At 30.3% G+C, this 25,286-nt stretch overlaps 3 protein-coding genes across 7 annotated transcripts in view; 1 reads left to right on the top strand and 2 right to left on the bottom strand.

Moving 5' to 3' along the window:
• Positions 1-175: 175 nt before the first annotated feature.
• On the bottom strand, positions 176-1,985 carry LOC131840961 (mitochondrial import inner membrane translocase subunit Tim9-like). Its single transcript, XM_059189181.1, has 3 exons — positions 1,769-1,985; positions 1,308-1,403; positions 176-380 (listed from the first exon to the last, which is right to left on the bottom strand). The coding sequence occupies exons 1-3, from the start codon at positions 1,811-1,813 to the stop codon at positions 246-248; spliced, it is 276 nt and encodes a 91-aa protein (XP_059045164.1). The 5' UTR covers positions 1,814-1,985; the 3' UTR covers positions 176-245.
• A 169-nt stretch (positions 1,986-2,154) lies between these two features.
• On the top strand, positions 2,155-12,808 carry LOC131840891 (histone acetyltransferase Tip60). 5 transcript variants are annotated; one of them, XM_059189091.1, is made up of 14 exons: positions 2,155-2,289; positions 2,385-2,511; positions 3,114-3,242; positions 4,568-4,711; positions 5,738-5,895; positions 6,247-6,444; positions 7,119-7,202; positions 7,290-7,491; positions 8,099-8,221; positions 8,686-8,848; positions 9,383-9,491; positions 9,861-9,952; positions 11,170-11,224; positions 12,622-12,808. In XM_059189091.1, the coding sequence occupies exons 1-13, from the start codon at positions 2,245-2,247 to the stop codon at positions 11,174-11,176; spliced, it is 1,581 nt and encodes a 526-aa protein (XP_059045074.1). In that variant the 5' UTR covers positions 2,155-2,244; the 3' UTR covers positions 11,177-11,224; positions 12,622-12,808. The 5 variants fall into 5 exon arrangements, with proteins under 5 accessions (XP_059045074.1, XP_059045072.1, XP_059045076.1 ...); XM_059189089.1 differs by having other exon boundaries at positions 3,114-3,266; XM_059189093.1 differs by lacking the exon at positions 4,568-4,711.
• Positions 12,809-16,587: 3,779 nt separating this feature from the next.
• LOC131840959 (transcription factor kayak) overlaps positions 16,588-25,286 on the bottom strand; it is a 54,640-nt gene continuing 45,941 nt past the window's right edge. The window contains exons 3-6 of the mRNA XM_059189178.1: positions 24,121-24,207; positions 20,619-20,777; positions 19,834-19,992; positions 16,588-19,312 (exon numbers count right to left, since the gene is read on the bottom strand). Of these exons, the coding sequence (XP_059045161.1) occupies positions 18,767-19,312; positions 19,834-19,992; positions 20,619-20,777; positions 24,121-24,207 (951 nt within the window). The 3' untranslated portion in view covers positions 16,588-18,766. The remainder of the gene's footprint in view (positions 19,313-19,833; positions 19,993-20,618; positions 20,778-24,120; positions 24,208-25,286) is intronic.

Genomic DNA, 25,286 nt, shown 5'->3' with positions numbered 1-25,286 from the left:
ACATGTATACCTATACCCATATACATATAATTGTAAAAGCAATTAAATAAATCGTTTGAAAATGTTATTATTCCTTTTTCATTTTTAGCAGTTTTATACTGTCTTGTTTGTATTAAGATAAAATTTATAATTGTAAGAAAAGATACCTGAACAGAAAATGCAAAATCAACTCAAACAATAATTTATTGCCGAACTTTGGCTAAAACAACTAATAATATAAATAACCTATTTCAACATACATAAACTCAGCTGGGATTAGACGACTTTTGTGCCAATGCTAACATATTTTCATTGGCTAACATTTGGAATTCGTGGAACCTCTGTGATACACGCTGGTTTGTTCTTAAATATTTCTCCATACAGTTCACAGTGCATTTATCCTGGAAAATAATTTTTTTATTTTATAATGAAAGAAGACAATACGACATGTTATGATGTTTATTGGATATAATTACAATTATGGGCTTAACTTTTTAGATCCAATGCATTGATATTATCTATATAATAATAATATCTCTAGACAATTCACATAGTGCCTTCTAGTTCTAAGCTAAACAGAACCTTCTTTTATGGGTACAAGACACTGATAGACATACTTAGATAAGCTAAATTAGATTAACTAACACTAAATACAGTACATCGGTGTCTACACTACACTGAACTTGTTACCTTAGACCAGATAATTATTGTAAAAGCAAAATTACAAGTTCCAGCACAATAGGGTAGAAGGAAAAATTGTTAGTAATGAGAATAAGGAGCACTTGCTAGCACTGTACCCTATTAAGTCCTCATTCACAAAGATCCCCCTGGAGAACATTGTGGTTAATTAATGGTAAATATATCACAATAGTCTAACAAACCTCACTTCACTGGTGCCAGTGTAAATCACTAACTCAGGTCGGTGCATTTATTTGTATATACATTTTTCACATGTCTTATAATAAGCTGTTATTTGATACAGCTCATAAATTAATTTATTAATTGCATATCTTTATACACATTTCTTAGCCAATAGGCATTACAACTACACACATATTACAACATGTAAATGTATCCATAGTCCCTACTACTCATGAATTGCCATTCCGGAATCTATTAAGCCCCAATGTAATTAACTAACTAACCCAAAAGCCAACCTGTAATTTTCTTGCCATATTACAAATACCTTACAATGCAAGCTGCTTGGCACCTTAAATAAGTTAGACAGAGATACCCACATAGACACTTTGTACAGTCTACTACAGTAATTTCGTAAGTTGATAAAAGTGACAGTAACAAAATAAATAGCAATGTTTATAAATATTTACCTCTGAAGATCTCAATGTTCTAGATGTAAAGTCATGAACACAATCATTGAAACACAGCTCTGATAACTTGTTGTACTGCATTAGAAAATCTTTGAACTGAAAAAAGGATATTATATTAATATATTAATAAACAGTTATGTACAATATATAATAACCAGAAATACTATAAAAATTTGAAATTTGTGCAATGGTTATAAATATTGTTTAAGTTAGATCTATAAATAAAATCTTTTGGGTTTATAAATAATATATTTAAACCATAGAACATGAAATCAGGGTTAGACGACCCTCAAGCCTAAAAATCCAATATTGAAAAAAACAATACCAGATTTAATTTAGAAAAGCTTGCTTCATTTTTACATTATTCTAGTCAAGATTAAGTCAGATGCTAAAATTCTGTGCAGGAACAATTATTATACTGCATATTCTGAAATTTATATTAAAATTTGAAAATATCTTACAGTTTTAATTTGATCAGCTTCGCTCATTTCCCCTGGAGTAGTCATTTTTAAATTAAAAGTAGTTATTATGAGAAGATTTTCTACACGATTATATAAGTGGATTAATTAATTGTCTTGTTGGACTCTTCAAATGTTATATATTTATTTTGCATAAAATCAAAATCAAATCTAGATTTTGAATTTTTGAGGTTATAGTGGTTCCAGTGTACCATAGATCAAAAATAGACTATACATAATATTAGACAGACATAGACAGTCAAACTCCTACAGTTTTATATTTGCTCTATGTTTTCAAACCTGTCTGTCCAACTCAATCTAGCTGTCAATCAATGTCTGACATTCATACCATTTCTTTGCAATCTGTGGTGTACAGAGTATTAGAAACATTAAAGGAGATCTGTGCATTTTATTATCATCAGAATTTACTTAAATATTTTTATATTATATTCCGTAATTTAGTACTTTATTTAATTATAATGAATGAGAATGAAGACGAACTTACAACATTTTGTGATTCTGCGGTATGGACTAAGTTTTATTCGTAATAATTACCTTTGTGTTTTTTATGAATTACCCTCAGTTCTATTGAATTCTCAAACCTTGATTTCTTCACCAGGCTGCGTTAGTAGAAGGATGTCGCTTACCAGTTCGAATGCAAGGAGGCGATGACTGGCCTCTAGCAGAAATTATTAGTATTAAAGATATCCGTGGACAAAGAGGATTTTATGTACATTATGTTGATTGTAAGTACTTACCACTCTAACATTACTGTAATACTATAATAGATTGCTATTATTGAGCAAAAATAATATATCTATCACCACTAGGCCCCTCACTGGACACTGTAAATTAAATAAATACATGCCAAACTTAGATCTGTGATAAATAAAAATACCTAATTCTGCCAAGATGAATATGAAATGCCACTATACATCTTACATGGTTGTAGCCCACAATCGAATACTGAATTGTATATATCAATAGAATATCTCATAGGAAAATCACTATCTATCTATCTAGAGTGGATAAAAATCATTGCTCCAAAAATATCCTTTAATTCTTATCCCAGATGGATTTATGTAACAAATTCTATGATTCAAACAAGGTGAGGTGGTGAGACATGGATCATTGCAATCTATGGTAATAATTTGTATATCTCAATAGGTCACAGTGTTACAGGGTAGCCCTTAAATAAAAATAAAGTTCATACCAATGAAATCTAATACAAATACCTTATTATGACTAATTTTAACATCCTTAGTTTAATACATAGTTTTTCTAGAGTACTGTGTGACATGCGCTCACATTTATGATAAATGTTGTAATTCTGAATCATGTATTTTAGTCAATAAAAGATTGGATGAGTGGGTCGGTGAAACATGGTTGGATACACGAAAAGTGCAGTTTCCGAGGCGAGATGGTGCACCCACCGGTGGCACCACAACTCCTAAGAAGACACACATTGGATCAGGAGGTGCCGTGATGCCAAATTTTATTAGTATGTGTTGTTTAGTTTCTTTTTTATTTTCAAGTTGTTCTATTAATAATTTAATTTATTAAAAAAATAATTTCATAATAATGAATAATTAATTAAACTTAATAATGCCTTTTTCTAGTAATGAAGAATGAAAGGGTATTTATATATTTTATTTTATTAATAAACAACTTTATTATTATTAACCTCTCTCATGTGCTTTGTACAATTTGTGATTTATTTTCTGCATATTTTATAGTTTACTTAAATTATTTTCTCTGAGGGGATAATAAAATATTGTTACATTTTTTTTTATTGTTATTATTTCATGGTAATACAATTCACTGTTAATGTTTTGTGTAGAGATATAACATCATATTTATTACACTAGAAAATAGAAGTTATTTCATGCATGCTACTTCATTGTGATTTTTTTCTTAATACACTTCATATCATATTGCACGATTATTATTATTAGATTATTATTTCTATTAGAACTAATTGGCAAAAAAAAAATACTTTGCATGAGAAATCATACCCATAGATTAATAAATCATGAACTATCAAACCTTGTATTCTGCTTGGTCTTTCATAAATGTAGGCTGAATTATGTTTAAATATGTGAATATAAAATATTGGTAAGTATTGTAATATGTGCTAAAGATATGTACACCTCATACTCTCATCCATTGCTCTATTTATCATTCTTTGTGTGTATATTTATTATAATAATTATGAAACATATCAATATAACTCTATTTGGGACATATTTAGCTATTAAAAACTAATTATTTTTTCATGTACACACTGATACACTAATAATATAAGCTAATACTATGGATGTAGTGGTGTAGTTATCCTAACTGAGTTGATTATAAGCCCGTTTATTAATGAGAGGTGGAAGGAGTAAATTCATTAAATAATAATAGAACTGTTGACTAATAAAGTTCTAAAATTAATGTTACAATTAACTTTTAATAATAAAAGAATTATAGGTTTTCTTATGACTTGTATGGTGTAAAAAGACTTTTATATAACTGTTATACAGTTCTGTAATACAAAACAAAAAGAAAACAATGGTTTCCATACTATTTCCATGTATGTGAGCATCCATTCTATGTCCAGTATGTTCTTAAATGTTACAGCCAGCTTCAACTACATTTCTAAAGTGCTGGCAACACATTTTTTATTTATATCTGTATAAAATTACAGAAATATTATTAAAAATATTATACTGTGTTTATTGTTATAATTGCGAATTCATACACAAGTTACTTACATTATGCACACATACATATATTTATAAATATACTTTTTGTCTGCAGATGATAGTGTCTGCAATGAAATTCCGAAGTCTTGTAGCAATACAAATAAAGCCACTGTAGTGAATCAACCACCTCAACCCAAATTGCCCGAAAAAACCCACTTTAGCAATGCACTGAATGGTTCTGCACATAAAAATGCACATGGTATGTTCAGTTCATTACTATCTTGTATCTGATCCTGACTCCTTGATGCTTGTGCATGCTATTATTATTAATAAGGTAAGTTAATTCTTCATAATTTTACTATTCTATTTCTCTCAATATTCTGTTCCTTAACTAGAATATATTTCGTTATTTCTACCGCTTGCAGTACATGGTTTTTATGTTGTATTGAGCTTTGTGATAATTTTAATTACATAATCTTTGAAACCACCTTAGAGCTTAGAACACGTCTATTTTGTTTAGTGTGACTTATTATCTTTATATTTCACACACCTATTATCTAACTAATAAAAGTTGCATGTTTAGTTTTGGGCCTTGCAACATTTCGCAAAATAAGGGCAGTATTTATTTGTTAAAATCAAAAGGTCTAATATATCACTGTCTACATTGTATTACAGTACAATATTCGATATTAGATTCGATTCGATTCGATTGTCAATATGAAATAATTTATAATCAATATTAATATTATAATAACAGAAGTATATTTGCACATAACAGAAAACAATATTAATAACATTTTACATGAAGATAGATTGTATAACAAGAACGGACATATATATGGAACATACCACTTCAATATAATCGTCCTATTAATGTTGTTTAGGAATTATTTATTTGTGGTATCCAAACTACTAAAATCTTAATAAAATATGTAGGCATAGCTCAGCAATGAAACCAATGTCCGGTATAGCTGTATCCTTAGTGTCCTGGGCCATGCTCTGACATATTTTATATCCTATTTCGTTTATCTCTTGGACGTTTTATTATATTGCATCCTAAGTTCCCCAAGTACATCCCACAGTTCGAGCATTGCATCTCTGATCAACTTATTTTTGGGTAAGGTCCAAGATGCTAACGTATAATAAATAAAATAAGAATATACCTGCCTTTATATAGTTTAGTAGTGTATATAGTTATTATTATTATATAATATAATAAAATATAAACGTGTTGCCAATTAGCTGCAACTTTTTATTAATTGAATAAATAAATAAAATATTACAGCAAGTTTGCCTGGTGAACCACGTCAACTTATATCCAGACCTGCCAGTCCCACCTTGGGCCATGACTCGACATCGCTCGTCAATGGCGGCGCGGTTTTGGCTGCTGCCCTACAGAAGAAAATGAATAGGAAAAGGAAATCTAATTACTTGGAACCAGAGGTAAAACTTATTATGAATTGATTAGTAGGACTTATTATTAATTAAAATTAGCGTCACAACTGTTATCGCAGACGGCACCCGGCTGCGCCTGATGGTTTACGCTGGTGAACCACCAGCGGAGAATAATAAGAGGATCATCAGGTCAGGTCAATTTGTTCATCGTGACAAATTCATCCTTTGGAAAGAGAGTATTTACAAAAAAATATATAGTAGGTGGCGCATGAGTGGAAATAAGTTCGGAAATAACATGAATTAACATGAAATAAAAATTTTAATGTCAGGCTGCGCTTACCGTTTACCATCACCACCAGCCGTAAGCTTAATGGCGACTTTGTAAAAAAAATGTTACAGTCGGAATTGATCCCCGGCCCGGAAGCAGAAGGCGAGGCCCCAGCAAGTGGTGCAGCGACGCCCACACCTCGCCCGCGGCAGTCGGGCAGCATGTTGGCGCATGGACACGACGACCTCGTCACCCGGATGAAGAACATCGAGCTAATTGAGCTAGGCAAAAACCGGATACGGCCCTGGTACTTCGCACCATATCCACAGGTAAATTTGGCATGTACTTTTGGTACTTACCATTTGGTGTTGATACTATTCCCCATATCTATATAATAATCAAAATGAAATCAAATGAAATTTTATTTATCCTGAAAGGTTTATGTAGTTACAATTGGTTTTAAAATAAAATTTATATAAAAATTTACAAACAGTATAATCAGAGGGTAGGTAAACTGGCCGGCCTCCTAGGTAGGTTTATCAATAACCTATGTTTAGGAGATATTAATACTGATGTTTTCATTAGGTACTAATCAATCCGCGCAACTTCGTCTGCATCTCATTTACTAGCTAAGTTATAGCCTATCTGTTATTCTGATGTATAAGCTATATTACGGTAAATTTTCATCAAAATCTTACTTCTTATTTATTCTAATTGTGTTTATATTTATTTCTCTATTGGTTGATATTATAATGTTTAGGAAATTTCTTCCCATATAATGTCACAAAATATGAAGTAGTTTGCCGTTCTCTATGCCTATATGATGATGACAAATGAGTTTTTAAATAACTACTACTTGTATTTTATATATATTATGGTTATAAACTTACTCTATTGTTTATGGCAAAACATATAGTAGTTTTAATTAGGCAATTCCTTCTGTATTTAATATACAATTAATTGAATTTGGCTAATTAATTTATTTTATTATTATTATTTTCAGGAAATGGTTAATTTAGCCTGTATCTACATTTGTGAATTTTGTCTAAAATATAGAAAAAGTAAAAAATGTTTAGAAAGACATTTGGTACGTATACTATACAACGTAATCTCAATAAGTAATAATCAGTAGTGAAGATAAAGAAAACTTTAATATGAAATTCCCTTATTTCAGATTAAATGTAAATTAAAACATCCACCCGGAAATGAAATATACCGTAAAGGCAGTATATCATTCTTCGAAATCGATGGCCGTAAGAACAAATGTTATGCACAGAACCTTTGTCTACTTGCCAAACTGTTTCTAGATCACAAAACACTTTATTATGACACGGATCCATTTTTATTTTACGTAATGACAGAATTTGACTCGAGAGGTTAGTTCACATTTTACTTCTAGCCAAATATAGTAATGAAAGTATACTTTCATTCTAATTTAAGTAGTAGTATGTGTTGTATGACATGGACTTGTAGAATGAATGGGCCTACTAGATCCGAGAAATACTACATTACTTCAGAATACCGGCGTAAAGTATCGCATGATGAGTCTCGTTTCGGACTTCCATCGTTCACCTTCCCACCCCTTTCACGCATCGCTAATTACCATTATATAGGGTGCTCAGCTAATCGCTTACCGACCAATGTGTCGCAAGCTTGTCTGCCCGCTATAGTATGAAAAAGGATAAATCTATGTATGTATGTTAGCTTGTTATTTCTGTACTGCGAGATGGTTCTATATAGGGTTTAATGTCCAGTTTTCTTAGTACTGGTGATAGACTTTATGTAATCTCACTCTTATTTAAATGTTAAATGTTTGTTGATAAATGTTTCGTTTTGTAATTATCTTCGATTAGAGCTTAATAATACTCCAGTAATTAAACAAGATAATGTTAAAAATTTCTGGCCAGTCTTTTGTTATTTTTTTATATTGATCTAATATTCGATAAAATTGAAAATAATGTTACTGTCGTGTTTTTGTTACAGGATTCCATATAGTAGGTTATTTTTCAAAAGAAAAAGAAAGTACTGAAGACTACAATGTAGCATGTATACTTACATTACCTCCTTACCAAAGAAAAGGGTATGGAAAATTACTAATAGAATTTAGTAAGTACACAATTTCTACTGTTTTCTACGGACTACACTTCAAAGATAGGAGTTTATCTAATATCTTACAAATCTAAACCCACTGTATTTGACGCTTTTAAGAGTTTACTTCAGGCAGTATGGACACAACAATTAATCAATTGACGATATATATTTTTTTTGTTTATAAAAATCTTTACAGGAAGATGCTACAGCATGCCTATCTGTCGACAGTTCGTCTGTTTGTTACCTTTACACAACTAACCGCCTGACCGGAATGTGGTCAAGTTATATAAAAAAAGTCAACCACATAACGGAAAACGGCTAGTTTTTTTATTAAACAGTAAAGTTTAATATTAAAAATTTGATGGACGAATATAAGAAGTATTTAGATTGTTAATTTGGCATTCTATCGTTTTCAATATCACAATAGCATATGGCCTCTTAAAAATATAAACCTATATATATTTCATGACGTCTTGCAGGTTACGAGCTATCTAAATTCGAAGGAAAGACTGGTTCCCCAGAGAAACCCTTGTCAGATCTTGGGTTACTCTCATACAGAAGTTATTGGGCTCAAACTATTCTAGATATACTCATGCACTCAAAACCAGTCGGCGATAATGAGAAACCCATAATTACTATAAAGTAAGTAATTTTTTTAAAAACCTCTTAACTAATTTTATATCTATATTTTGATGTATGTATGTATATAGTACACATACATCAAAATAAAGATATAAAAATGCTATTAAATAATTAATTTATATTTTTAATTAGAATTTTAATTTTATTAATATACCTTCATGACTGTCTAACCGACATGGGATAATACGAAACTTTGTCAATCGTCGACGATATGGTGTATGCAGTACTAGACGTGGTGATACTTTATTTTTTAAAATAATATGGAGGGGGCGAACTTAGCTCACTCCTATCAATTTAGTATGTTATCGGTATTTCTATCACCGAGACATAGAGGAGAAAAAATATATAAATACGGAGAATAAAGTTATAACTTTCTGCATTTAAAAACTAATATTTTTGTTTTGCCCAAATTCGAAATCATGGCTATCAGTCAAAATCAAGGTAATCACTAGCCCCTCTGAATGTTATTTTAAATCGCTATTATTTGTTATATCTAAATAAATAAAAATCTAATTGTATTAATTGATTTCACAGTGAAATATGTGAATTGACTAGTATAAAAAAAGAAGACGTAATAAGCACGCTGCAAAATTTGAATTTGATCAACTACTATAAGGGACAGTACATAATATCAGTCAGCCAGGTAACCTTTTATATACCTAAATTTAAATTCAAATTAAAAAAAAATTATTCATGTAGGACATTTTGTCGCTTACGAACGGCAAGTTTTTTGTAATTAATATCTTATTCCCTACCGTCCTATTCTGTATACAGATTCAATTGAGAAGAATTAGCAAGAATTTTAACTAAATTTCTTATTTTTTAATACCCAATTTATTTACATTTATGCTTAGATAGGTATCTATGTCTAACATTAAATGAAAATCCGGTGCATGAACGACTATTTCCTAGTATGTTTATCATTGTAGTTGTCTATTATATATACCTACTTACATGACTGTTATAAGTCATATTACATAAAACTAATATTTTTCATGTATCATTTATACAGCAACACGAAAAGGCATTAGAAAAAAGAACATTGAGAATTGATCCCAAATGCCTCCATTGGACACCAAAAGATTGGTCTAAGCGTTCGAAATGGTAAGCAATAAATGTTATGAATATTATTTCATCATTCTTTTTGTTATTAACAAGCAAATATCATAATTATTGAAACCTAATAATGTTAAAATACTATATATCAAAAGCATCAGCTAGGTCAAAAACCATAAGCATAACCTGTGCTGAGGAGGTACTTCCTTTTACTACATCTACTAAGGAATTGACGAGTATAATTAAACGGAAATTGAAATAAACAAACGTCATATCATCAAATAAGACTAAATCGAGAACAATGTCGGTCAGTTGTTTCATTGATCACGAAATATGGAAAGAAATATATAGGTATAGGAATAAATTCCTATATTATTAGCTAGCTTTACACTACACGTTCTTTCATGCGAGAACAACAGCGCGCGCATACGTGAGTGGTTGTTTTTATATATTTTTGTGTTCACTCTTTTGCGCAGGACTGTCCGTTAGACATTAATTGACATTCACATGTCATTTCACTTTTAAAAAAAATATTTATATATTATACATTCCCAAAAATACTTTTTATAAATAACAATAATAATGTCCATTGCTCCATAGTCAAAGGTCCGCCATTTTTCACGCACGCACGATTAAAGAACGCGGGAATGCGCGTGCTGGCGGCGCGCGCGTTCTCTTTCTCATTCTCTTTGTTTACATTGACATGCACAACCAATCAACAATCTTTCCTGCTTGAAATTGCGTAGGTGTATAGCCAGCTATTGTATCGGAAATTCCAGTATCGACCAGATTATTTTAGTAATAGATTTTCTTATAATAAACATACGTCATAAGTATGTAGATGTGGAAATCTTGTTTGTGTGCTTGTAATGATGACTATGCATTTATCAATCTATCTATTGACAATGAAATAGAATGCCTATGCAAAGTTATGATGTAGTCTTAGTCTGTCTTATCTGTCTATATTTATAACTGATTTCCCCTTAGATTTATTTACTATAAAGAAAACGAAATACTTGTCTTTTTTATTTATTTCCTTCTTAAGAGTCTTGCTTAGTGTTCTGTTATATTTAATTTTGAGTAGATGTAGTAAAAGTTGTCTGTTCTTTAATGAAGTTGGATGTTACAATAGATGTTTATTAATAGATATAGATTATATGCTGCCACCATGATACTTCCAATGCATTTTTTTTTCGTTAATATAAGACCATAGAGTAATTTAAATTATATTAAATCCGTAAAGTATATTTTCTCTTTTGTCACAGCGTTTGAAGTGGTAGTGTTACCGAGATGCGAGGTATCTAACTCGAGCTTCAAAACGTACGCAGTTTTTCATTTTGTATATAACCAATTTCTTTTCGTTCTTCATTTCTTATTCACTAAAAAATAATAATCATCTTAACCTCATTCCCATCACTTTCATACATTAACAACATTCCATTTTTGCATCATCGCTAAGGTGGCTTTGGGTGTTATTAATAGTTACTTATTTTTTTTAATAAATCCATTTAATGCATGCTACTAACAGTTTTGTAGTTAAATAGTTTTATAGTTTTTTCAACATATTTTTTATAATATGCTCGTTGATAGAAATATTTCTCAACTGAGCCCAAAATCGTACTTCTATATAAATTTTTTTTTTCATGCAATCTCAATTAAGTCTATAATTTTGAAAAAGTTTTTTTAATACTGTTGTTTATTTTTAAACAATAGTGCAACTCAATCGTTCTTTTTATTAAATTGTTTATATTGCTTTCTATTCATGAGGCTGGTTCAATGAATCGGCTCTCAGGCGTTGTCTGCGAAACATTCCTCTAGTCCCTGGATATCACTTCTTTTAAGTCTTGAATGTTTTAAGTATAAAAAAAGAAAAAATATATATAATTTCTAAACATTTAATTTTCTAAATTATTCGAAAATTATAGTCACATGAAATAAGTTTACAAGTTTCTTCACGAAATAGAAAGTTTTAGTGTTTTTCGATGTGTTCGATTTAAATCTTACCATTCCTTAATAGTAAAAATAATATTATTTTTTATTACCTTTACTAAATATAATGTACATATATAACTCAAAGTACTAACATGCTCATAAAGTACACTTATTTGTTATGTACCGAACAATACAAAATCGATAACAACTCGACTTTTTCAAAGTAGGTATCATATTTAATATAAGAAGTGTAGGTATAAATCATTAATACATTTCACTTTGTAAGCATACACTCTGACTCTACCTATACAGAATGATGACTCTATTAATGTGACATTATTTTATTTTGTATCAAAACTTGGCACAAATCTCCAAGACTCAAACAACAACTCAACACACATACGATTTCGATTAACAGTCATTTAAAACTCGTTTGTTTTAAGAGCAAGATTTGGAGAGCTTGGGAGAATGTTTAAAATTAATCGAAAAGTCCGATTAATATAAAGTAAAATTTTAGCAAAATAACTGAAATCTTGACAAGTATTATATCTACAGGTATTAAAATTTGAGAATCCAAATATATTTTTTAAATAGTTGCTTATTCGCATTTGTATAGATTCATAATCACAATATATTTTACATAGAATCCAGATTCTCCATTTTCATCTTAGAGGTCAGTGACAAATTAGGCATTTATTTATCACAAACACAGTATTTCACATATCATTTGTATATAAAGACAAAACATTACTATATTATTTGTTATTCCTTGCATTTTTTTTCAGGTAACAACATACTGTCAACAAAACAATAGCTGAAGGTACATTCTAATTTTACTAGAAAATTGTTTTATTTATAGTATGATAATTTTCTAAACTATTTACATACATACAAAAGTCTTAAAGGATTCTTTTTAAGTGAAATTATCTTATACACGATCTATATTAAAAAAACTTTTAAGCGACGAGTATATGAGTATGGTATACTCGTACCTACATATTAATGTACTTTTAGTACATTGAAAGTCATAACTTGATAAATTTTGTAACGTCTTGGAATATGCTTATTTATTCTCATTAAAGTAATACGTAACTGCGTAACTATTCATAGAGTCCTTTTAAAATATTTTGTTAATAGTCCAATTCTGTACAACAACAAAACAAATTCTGTTATACGTGACGTAATATGTTAACACATAATATGTTGTTTATAATTAACATTTTGTCAATTTCATTTGAACATGTTCACTTCGTTATTAATATTGTACCTACATAGGTAAGTACCTCCATATACTGTATATATATAAACATATATGAATATACATCAGTATATTAACACAATATCTTCGGTGTTAGTATTTTGATCAAATCGGTTCTCAACAATTTGTATGTGTAGTAAATTTTGTAATGTAAGACACATGTTGTGATATTAAATAATATCATAGTTTTAATGCTGAGTTTCATTTCAGACTATATATGACATTTAATTAAGTTCTCCATAAAAAATAAATCAGTACAGTTCCACTAACAAACCTGAACCAGGTGATGCGTCGCTGTTACTAAATCTAGTATTACCACTAATCTTATTATTATTATTTATTACTTTAATATTAGTTCCAGTTTCAGCCACCGGCTAAGATAAGTTTATGATATTGTATACAAGTTAATAATTACTAAGAATAATATTCGTAACATTCCAATACCAATTGTGACAGTAAAAAAAACATTATAACCATGAGGATTATTTTTTTAATTATTATGTTCCTGTTGTCTGTATCTATGCTATACCGCTACTCTTCAGCGTAAATATGTTTTGCATTAGAATATAATACAATAGAAAATTATTTATTCAAATAAACTTAATTTAAGAACTTTTGAATAGTCATAACATTTTTTTTTATCTGCCACTCGTTCGAAAAGCTGTCTCATCACAAGAAGATAGAGCAAGAAACTTGTGTGTTGCTCTTTTAAATAATCCTTGTAAGTTTACATTTACAAGTCGAAACGTGAGAATACAAACTACCAACCAGCATTATTTTTTTTTGATCAAATATAAATATACAATAAGATTAAATCAGTCGTAGTGGTAAGAGCAGACCAGTACCTACAAGCAGCACTCGTTCACGAGTGTGACGGATGAGCCAGCTATCACTGCGCTCGACCATATTTTAGGGAGCCCAATGACCCGGCGCACCACGCCGCCACATGTCTGTACATTTTAGTGAGCAAGTCATTCCACTCGACCACGTCACAGCTACTTAAATTTTAACATAGAGAGTTGTAGCAATACAAGTGGTCCTTAGTTGGTTTTTTTAAATATTTTTTGTCATTTTATATTTAGTTGACGTACGAATATATAATATGAAGAGGATCTAGTAATAAAAAAAGAGATTTTTTTTAAATATAATAATAAGTCTTTATTTTTACATATACGATAACAGGATTATACTGGATCCTTATTACAGTACTTAGTTATATGACTGTGTTATAATTAGTTATTTACTGACACTCTCTTTGAGAATAGGGAGAGACAATAATTTTTTTAACGTCAACTCGATGGTTTTTGTTCACAATCTATATCTGTAGGAATGTGGAATAAATGTGGTAGGTTAATATATTTGAGTAGGTAAATGAAATTCATGTGTTATATGCAATACAATGATTTATTTCATCTAATAAATAAGCGCAATAATTTTGCTTTGACTGTCAAAATACCTATTTATACATTAGTCACGAAGCAGGTACAAGTGATGTTCACAAAATCTAACCCTACACAAGTCAGATAACAATTACCCAATGACATATACTTTTATATTTAATACAATACATCTAAAATCTATTTTTAAGCTCACTGTTTAACAATAAACATTTAGATGATATAAATTCTTTGTGACAAAAATATTTAAGATATCCCAATATAGCAATTAAGCATTAGTAGAATAGCAATCAAAATAATCCATTTATTAATGACTTAAAAGTTATTCTATAACTTACATAGTATTGAATTTTATACTTATTTAGCAAAACTTGATGCAAATTATACATTTTATGTATACCATTTTTTTTATTGTTTACTGATACGTCGAGGATATAAGTTCTGAATTAGAGAGTTTACAACTCAGGGACAATTTCTTGAAATTATCAAAATCCAATATTTTTGCCGTATATTCAGATTATTCAGAGTAATTCAGGCATATGATAAATTTCTTTCAGCAGTGTTAAAAAACAATATATTAAAGAGAAAAAGTAGGCAAAAATTGTATATAAATAATTATAGGATCCGTAATAATATACAAATAAAAAAAATCTTACACTGATCTGTGTACACATTTTAATAATAATTTCCGTTAAAAAATTCTATTGCACCAGAAAATAAATTTTACACGGCCAGGCAGAAAGAAATATCTATCTTTAATATATATTAATTGCATTAACAATGTCAGAGTAATATAAAACATTTGGGATTAGGGAATTGTCCATATACCTAAATGATTCGGTTTGTAACTTAACTTCCTGATTTGGTAACGTTGATGAAAACTACATAATCCCGAATGTTATTGCCTATATATTATTAATAAAATAATGTTATTTCTTACATATACCAAGTACAAATTAAGTAGATATACATAGATAATATCTTAACAACATTATTAAAAACGAGTCGCACCTATCTAATATTAACGGAATTTAACATATGTAATAAACGGTTGTTAACATATACAACTAATCAAAAACTGTCATTATACTTATCTATAATATACCTATGGAAGCAATCTATGAGAAAACGTTTGAATTGAAGTATTAGTATGTTAAAATAACGAGGTTTTCAAAAAATTGATTTAATACTAATGTTTTATTTAACAAAATTACCAAATCCATTCTGTAACTACATTTTACTTTTCGATACAAATAAATATTGATTCAAAATAAATTCAGGAGGGCATTAGCTAATACTCAATCCAAACGTCGGAAGAATGGCAGAACGAACTTTCTTAAAACAATTTAAATCACAACTGTACCTTCTAAAGCTAATCTTGTGCGTAAGATTACAACGACGGTACATTCAAACTACAAAAAGACAAACATATAACGGCGAACTGCGACCACAATAAGTTTACAACATATTCTAGAAATCATGTCAAACATAATTGTGTTGAGTTCGTTATATTTTTAAAAACAAAACCGTAAACTAAACACTAGTTGTTAAACAACAAATAACAATGTCTGAAATTCATGTAAAACGTGTACAGTAAAATATTTTTTATCACAATAATTAATGTTTTACTAACATTATAAAAATAAATGCTCACACGACTGACATTTACGCTGCTACAGCAGCCAGACTAGGGTCAAGGCACTATCTTATTAATAACGCAACGGCCTTTTTTAAATGTTACCTGGGCATTCAGGCTATTCTTGTAAATATGTTCATATTTCTGTTCATATCGAACCTTAAACTGAATTACAATTTAGTTAAATAGATATTCTTCAGTATTTTATGACATATGAGAATCTAATAAAGTGGTTTATATTCATTTCTGTGTTTTATAGCTTATACTTAGTTAAACTTTAAACCAGTTGCATAACATTATTACATAATAGTACAACTCCAGTTATTATGCTTTATATTATGCTCATGATTATTAAATATAACTATTCGGTCTTTAATATGAAATAATTTATATAAATATATCAAACTTTCTAATATTTAAAGAAAGTTAACAGCTTGTTAACGCACACACGATTAGTGTTCTGTCTAGACATTTGAAATTTCTCAGTGTTAATTAGGTGTTCAATAATTGAGAAAGCACCTACTTTCTCAATTAGACTAGTTAGAAATAGCGGCAACCAATTTCAATAAAACTAGTTAAAACATATTGCCCAATAGACTTTCTTCTCTGTTGTGTCAAAATCATCTTTAAGTTTTCAATTTTGATTGTGTAACTACCAAATTATGGGATTCCTGTATTTTTTGTATTTATCGGGACATATTTAGTATTTATAACAATACTTTATAACCGACAATAATTTATTCTCTATTTCTCTCTTGATCTATCTATAGCCCAGATAAAAAATAGTATTTATTCTAAAATGTATATGATATATCAACAGAATAACATAATTGTGATCAACCCTGCCCATATTATGAGACACATGGTTGTAGTAGGCACATGTAATGAATGTTAGCGCAAAATTAATAAATATATTATTTATATTTACTTTGAACATATTACAAAAGGGAGCAAACGTATTGAAACAGATAGGGCTATACTTATATCTAAATATTTTAATAAGGTCACAAAACTAACATAGGATTCCAGAAAACTATTTTTTTTAATATAATAATTATTGTAACTACTGGTACATAGAATAATTGTTTACATTTATTACTTGTTTTGTTATTGTTAATTAGAAAAAAAAAACATTTTTAAGGCATAACGTTTTAGTCTTTTGCATGTATACTTTATATATAAAATTCTTATATGATTTATATTTTAATTGTTCAATTACAGTGCTTGATTATTTCTAACATACGCTTATAATGTACCAGTATTTATATATAAAGACAAAGCATTTTCTTATATTCTTATATTAATTTACATGACCCGATTAAGTAATAAAATATATCCAAATATATTTTTAAGTATTTTAACAAACTTACACCTTAATATTCTATATCACGTCTTACGCTGAGTAAAAGCACCTTAAATATATAATATACATATTTGTATACTTAATCTGTGATATATTTCTCTGTAACATAAAATAGAACATCGGAATTTTTAACAAGAGGTATTTTTTCCATTATATTGTACTGTAAGTTATAGCAACATAAAACGGCATGCACACGACACTAAATAAAGGACAATATCGGAACAGCGGTAGAGTGTGCTCATCAAACCGTTATTACATTCACAACCCCTACTCCAATATTAGCTGTAATTTTAATATTGTGTGTAGTCCGTTTAAATTATAAAAATATGAAACTACAAACAGTTAAGCACATTACGAGAATATCTCCATTTGTTATAAAATATATCTTATTATGCCCCACGTATTTTGTATATATATAAGCAAGCCTATGTATCTAGTAGATACTGATAGATGCCAACTTAAGATACCTACAGTTTTTACTGTTCCTATTCGCAAATTCGTTATATTTCAATTGCTACAATATATAGGGACTAGGGGCTTAATTTATCCGAATATAACGTCATAATCTCCGTGTTAAGTCTCAGTCAAACATCGCACCCACTAAATTAATCAGATCTCAATTTATAAACATCGTGAAAACATTTTGTACAGACCAAAGCAAAATTATAGAACTTAAAAAATAAAACTTATATTTTATGTTAGACATTACCGTTCTAAATAAAGTGAAACATGTGATTTATACCTACCTACCGAACTTTTGTAGATATTCTGGGACGCAACTTCCCCAAGGCCGTTGAAATATTTCAAAGTATACGTAACATTAGACAAATTTTAAGTCAATAGGTGTATCATAAATACATAATAATATCTAATGTCTTGCACAAATACTGCAGACTGGACAGTTTAGCGTTGAAATTTTAAACTTAGGCACTGTTTAAGGTTTGCTGTTGAATATTATCCCCCACATCTTGTATTGCAGATACCATATTATTAAATCTACGCTGTTGTTCTACACAGTAGACATACGATTTCGTTTCGAAATGAATCCCCGCCGCAACTTTCTGGCACATTCATAATTTAGTGCTTTAAAAAAATATCAAAGAATTTTAACTTTTACAATTTCATTATCACAATAACATTTAAAAACATGAACAAACGGAAAGTTAATTTCAATCAACGGTGATACTCTATTTCGAATTTTAACTCCAATTCTTACTTATACGTATACACATGTCAAAATAAATTTTGGACCCGCAAATCATGGATGTATTTCTTACTAGACAAGGCATCTGTCATTAAGGCCATTGTTGAGTTTAGATTGTGCGTCCACAACAGCGCCGCTATAGCTATGACACTGTGGCGTGGTCAAGTTATAGTTCGCCTCTGTCTCGTAATATTCGTGTTCAGAATCAATTGGTACAAGCAGATTTGTTGATTTAGGTAGAAAACCATCAGTATTAACGTAATTGGTATCGGAATTGGGAGGTAAACTGAGAACACTGTCAGATCTCGTGTAATCCACGTCGGCTAGTTGTGGTGCTCCGTACAGATTGTCTAAAGACGGAATAGGATCTATGGAAGAATCAGCGTTGAGGGATGTCGCGCAGGTGTAACTGGAGGCGAGGATGTTTGCAGACTCGGGCCTGATGTATGGCGACTGCGCTTCGAAGCTGGTTGGGAATGTGTTAGATGACTCGTACGACCGGAGCATGTTATAGTGCGCTGTTGGAGACTCCCTTGCGTTTGAATTGTTGTTTTTCACGCATGAGGATGCGTGCAGTGATAACATATCCACTAGTTGCCGCTTTTGTACTTCCAGGTCCTGAAATATAATAAAAAACATTAACGATTATGTTTTTAATGTTTGTGACTTAAATCGCTCAGCCAACAGAAGTTATATTCTCCCATATATATTATGCAGTTAAGCATTGATTGAACGGAAGTTTATTTGCCTTGATTATATACCATTTCGCTATGAATTTTCAGCCTTTAATTCATTGTATTATAAGTTTTTTTTTCTTTCTTACAACTCTACTACTGTACATATATATTTGCAAATTTGTTCGCAGTCATCACTAAGTACCTATGAATTAAATAATTATTAAAGATTTTTTAATCGTTTATCACGTATAATTGTCTATGTTTACTTATGTTATAGATAATTGTGACACTTGGTTTTTTGTATTTGATTGTTGGTTCTGTCACCTCAATTGCTCAACTACCAATTATCACGAAATTTAGTTTACGAGTAGTTTATGGTATGAATAAAAATATAGACATCTTCCCGGCCCCAGTACAATTTCAATCAAGTTACCCTGTTGCTTAATCATTGTTATATCTCACCTTTAGCTGTGCCTTTAGTTCAATGTTTTGAGTTTCCAACACTTCACTTTCCGTCACTAAATTCACGGTTCGCTCGCGTTTTTTAAGTCTACATTTTGTTGCTGCTATTTTGTTCCGTTCTCTTCTTCGCCTCCTACGTTCTTCATCTTCTGGTGTTAACTGTAAATATTAATTAAAATTCTTTTAAAATGTGAATGGATATCACAGTATCTGTTTATTTTATTAAAATTTTCGGAGGGTAGAGTTAAATTCTTAAATTATTCATTGATTAAAAAGAAATCACTGATGTAATCGTAAATAAGTATAATCCTTAAATCAAATTTTGCTACTTTTATTGAAACACTACCGGTGACTGGTATTTGTCACGTTAACTTTCAAAATCAGGAAGTTAAGTCACGAACGATTTCTCATTATCGATGCCTTCTTAGTAAGCTCATAAAACATCAATGACGCCGTTGAATTATAATGCAAAAACAAAAGCCATTAAAGTTCAGATACGATCCGCAACACATGATCACTATCTGTTTAGAAGTTACTGCAAATACTGATATATACCTTCGCGACTGTAATATATAATGTGGTCAGAAGAATTGAAAAAATGCACTTACAGTATGCCACTGAGCAGATTTGATGCAACATGTTAGACATAAATTTACCGCCTATGTCAGGTTAATTTGGTTTGTTGTAGATGTTTCCAAAATTTATTTGAGTTGGGTTGTCTTACCATAAAACTTTTTTTTAGTATTCCACCGAAGTGTAATATCGTATATCTAATTAACACGTACCCCATCACTTTTATGTGTCATAGTATGGCTGCTATCGTATTCCTCGTCGCTTTCTTCTTTTTTCATCCGTTTTATTCCGATGTCAGTATCGCTTCCCGACATTTTTCTTTTGGACTCGATCGACAACTTCAAGCCAGCTTTTATTAATTCCGAGCAAGTCTGAAAAAGGAAAATATATATTCCTATTAGTCATAGACGTAAAATTTACTCGTATTCTGATGCTTATATCAAGAATCTTTGTTATAACTTGGTTGCAAGAGCGAGACATGAGAGGCGCAAGTAAATATTTGAGGTTAAAGCAAAATTTTACATCAAACAATTTTATAGTTATACCCAAAGGCAAACTATACTAAAAAAAAATATTCCTTAATCTTTGGTGTTAATACGTAAATGAAAAAGAAAATAATTAATTGTAAATGCATGTGCTATCATGAATAAATAAAAATAATAAGATTGCTGATTTCGATCGCTCAATGGTACTTATGACAGGCAACGCAATCTTATTATTACTTTTTTACACCAACGAGCCTGATTTTTGAAGGTCTGATTGGAGTTAAATCTGTCCTTAGACGTCTTTATGAATTAGAATAATCACTAATTGATTCCTAAGTGATCTTGAGTAATGTCAATAATTAGTAATTTATTATTGAATCGGGCTAAGTGAGTATTTAGTGTAGGAATTGTGTGGGAAGATACTCTTATATAGTGTAATGATGACATATTTAAAATTACCTATGTTTATTTACATAGTGTGGCATGCTTTTAAGTGCTCTCGGAGAAGAATTTACACATAATTGCTGATCATGGGTACCTATTTTTTCACATTACAATGATTCATGCTTACTTTATATTGATTGAATGACCCTATCAAGGACGAGTTTCAAGATTTTATTCCCATTCATGATGAAATAAACAAAATGGAAACCGTGAGAATCGTAGAATTACGTATAGCCTAGCATTATTGCCATTTTGTATCTACAATTGCTGATTGCAGACTGAAAATACTATTAGTTTTTAGTGACAGAAATATGAAGAATAATGTAGATAAGTATGTATAGAATCGTACTGATTTAATAAGTAGGTAGATAGTTATATTGTATTAAAATAAATAGAGATGCATGTTGTCTATGTAATTATCTGAATAATAATTATTTTCTAGAAATAATTATTACTGTATCCAAACTAATTACGAAGAATATAATTAAATTGTTTGTTAGTTTTGTAATTAATAATGATGAATTTTTTTGTACAGCTTATACATAAGTGGCTATATGTAATATGGTAAAAAATAAGGTAAGTTAACCAGTTAACTATATATATACCTATTTAAAAACTAACATGGTCCACCCGCCTACTTTAGCGATATACGAGTACGCTTTCGAGGCACCAATGGAGTATGGATGGACTGATGGATGAATAGGATGAACATGAAGTCAGCTCAGTTATAGCCTATTGTGGCGAAATCAGCAGGAATTTACGACTATATTGCCACGTGGGACGCGGCCATCGCATTAATAGCATTGGAGCACCTGCCCCGTTACAAACAATCTACTCTACTTTACTAACTAAATAGTAATTTTACAGTTTTTGTTGTCATAGCAACGCTTTACTGTCCCACGGCTATGCCTGAATTGTAAGTAGATACTTTTTTAGGTACTTTCTGGAGTCTGGACGAGGTATTACTCGCAAGAGGTAATATATAGTATTATTTCTCCAGAGAAATTCTTCGTTCATTAATTCATGATAATGGCAATATGCGTTGTTTTGGTATAAGAGGTAAGTTAGTAGCAGTAGACGCAATAGGATCCCAGGTCCAGATCCCATCCCAAGGTAGGAGTGACGTCGCAATGACGCGCGAGGGTGCTGTGACAAGGTATTTCCTTTATGAGAGTGGAATGGTTCACGAGTTGACGGTCCAGTCCATGGTAACTGGTATCGCCTATATACCTACACGAAGGGCACCAAAGATCTCACGTTATCATGTAACGACCGTGATATCACTCCTGTGTACACATTCTGGAGGACTAAGACTCCATGCATCAATACCCTTCATTTCACTGTTTTATCTCACCCTTAAATCGAAACAACATGAAAAATAAGTTGTTTGACTGTTAAAATAAGGAGACAGAGGTACCCACGCAGACATATATGTGATATGTGCATAGTTTACCTCGTTAAATAGATTTTCTGGTTTAAGAGACAATATGACCACAGTGGGTAAGAGGACGGACGACGCCTTAAGGTGCTATAGTTAGTCATAACAATGTATAATTAAAGTGGCAGGTTTTTCTTATGAACTATTCATTCGTCTATTGTTTACGTATACATTACCATCTGTAGGAATAAACTCTATTCTTTCTGCAACAGAATACGTACTATATCTAAGTAATACCACAGACTGCAATACGTAGACACATATTTCATGAATGAATGTACACGCATATACATTACTCACACATTTCCATTTATGTATAGACACAACCGTAAAAATTCCTATACCTATTTACTTGCTTAATAAGAAATATCATCTTTTCTGCCAAAATTAACGCAATTCCATATTAAAAATATGACTTGTATGTCAATTCTATAAAAGAAATCGACATTTATCTATTACAGAATAATATTTTTATAACAATTAACATTTCTCATATATATGTACTATGAAATATATATATTATAAGACTGGGAAATGCTCTAGACGTTTTATATTTAAACTTATTTTTAATAAAGAAACTTGAGACATTTGAGGGCATAGTTTTGATAGATTATGTTTCTTTTCAAAAATACTAATTCTATATCCTACCTAATGTTGACATTAGTTAATATGGATTCTGCAACTGATTGTAGGTTGTTTTGTCTCAAGTTATATGAATTCTGTTAGAAGTGACGTAGGTACAATAATTTATGAGCAACATTCAATTCAATAGCATTGTATTTTAAATCGAATTATGACCAAATTCGTTGTCATAAAAAACTGGAAAATGTATCGGATTGCTGTTTAGAGCATGACTCAGAAACGGACACATTTCCATTTTTATGTTATTAATCGTAATTTTTGAAATACAATATGTTAATTGGGGTATAAATATAATAAACAATATAGAAACTTATATATAAGTATGTTTTATGTGTATATTATTATAGTCACAATGTTTTAAAGTCTATATATTTTACGAGAAATGTAAAATTATAATTTATATCTCCGTTGCCAGTTTTGTTTTCCGCAGTATGTAATATATACTATATATTGAGAATATTTGAAAAATATCGCCGTATCCTTGCCGACAGTGGCCTAAAAAAAGAGCTTTTTTGTAATTTCGTCTGGTTCTAGTCAAAAAAATATCGTATTCTATTAAATGTGAGTGCCATTAAATAAGAGAAACAGTTGCTAATAGAAAATTAAATAGAGTGGTCAATGTATGCTTTTTTATTGTTCTCAAACTGAATGTTACCACTAGAATTGTATGTTAGCTGCTATAAAACAGTATGAAGTCTTAGTCACCTTTTGTATGCTTGGTGGAGTGCCAGAGGCTGGTGACGTCGCTGATGAACCGTTGGACACGGATGAATTCGAGTCGCCGCTCCCACTCTGTAAAATATTAAATTTCTATTATTTAATACATTTGAATAAATTACCAAGCCTTCTGACTAATGTGATATGTAAAAGCTAATGTGATGATATTAGCCCCTTTATTGAAAAACAACTTTAATGTGATAAAAGGGTGGTTACGACAATTCCTAATAATAATATAATTTACTAACTAATTAAAAACTACTAATTAGGGTTGGAATTTTTCAAAATCCTAAGTGATGCCTATGTCATAGTAGCTTTATGCATGCAAAGTCTCAGCCCGATTGGTTTAAAATTGACAAAGTTTCATACAAACTTTCATTCCCTATTCCCCTTGGGGTTAGAATTAATCAAAATCCTTTCTTAGCGGATGCCTACATCATAACATCTACCTGCATGCCAAATTTCAGCTTTATCCGACCAGTGGCTTGGGCTGTGCGTTGATAGATCACTATGTCAGTCACTTTTGAGTTATAAATATATATAGATTTTGTTCTTTAGAAAAATCAAAACTTCTGGTGTGCCTAAAAAATAGTTTTCGGATTATTATCTAATTAACCCTGCGTTTTTGATCTCTAATTTCGAAGCTTCAGATTTGAATACAATTCTTACTGATGATATTTCACGTATCAATTAGTAGTTATTTCATACTGAACACGTAATTTTGATCCCTGTTAGGACGCGATGCGACAGAAAAGGGCGATCGGAAAAGTTATATCTAGTACTTCTTATCTTATCTATCTTTAGTTACAGTATAGATTTTCTAATCTATATTTGGCTTGTTTGATAATAAACAGGCACAATAAACTTTAAAGTTGTGAGTTGATCGCCTATGTTATCTGTAATCCAACTAGAAAGTAGGTATACATAGATAACAAATATCTATTTACGTACCTGTAAAAATACTTAAATAGACTTCCGTTATCTTTGTTAGTTTGAAGTTAAATATTTAATTGTATTAATTTGAACTTCAGTATAGGTACAGCTGTAATATTAAAGGTATATTCATCAAAATTCCACTTGAACTTGAATAGTGCTAGTTATTTATGAAATCAGTTCTCACACAATCTGTTTTTCTTGTGACTAGATGGTGTTGT

The sequence above is a fragment of the Achroia grisella genome, unplaced genomic scaffold (genome assembly GCF_030625045.1).
Source record: "Achroia grisella isolate CSIRO2021 unplaced genomic scaffold, CSIRO_AGI_Agris_v1 utg152, whole genome shotgun sequence".
Lineage (NCBI taxonomy): Eukaryota > Metazoa > Arthropoda > Insecta > Lepidoptera > Pyralidae > Achroia > Achroia grisella.
This window is presented reverse-complemented; position numbering and strand designations above follow the sequence as displayed.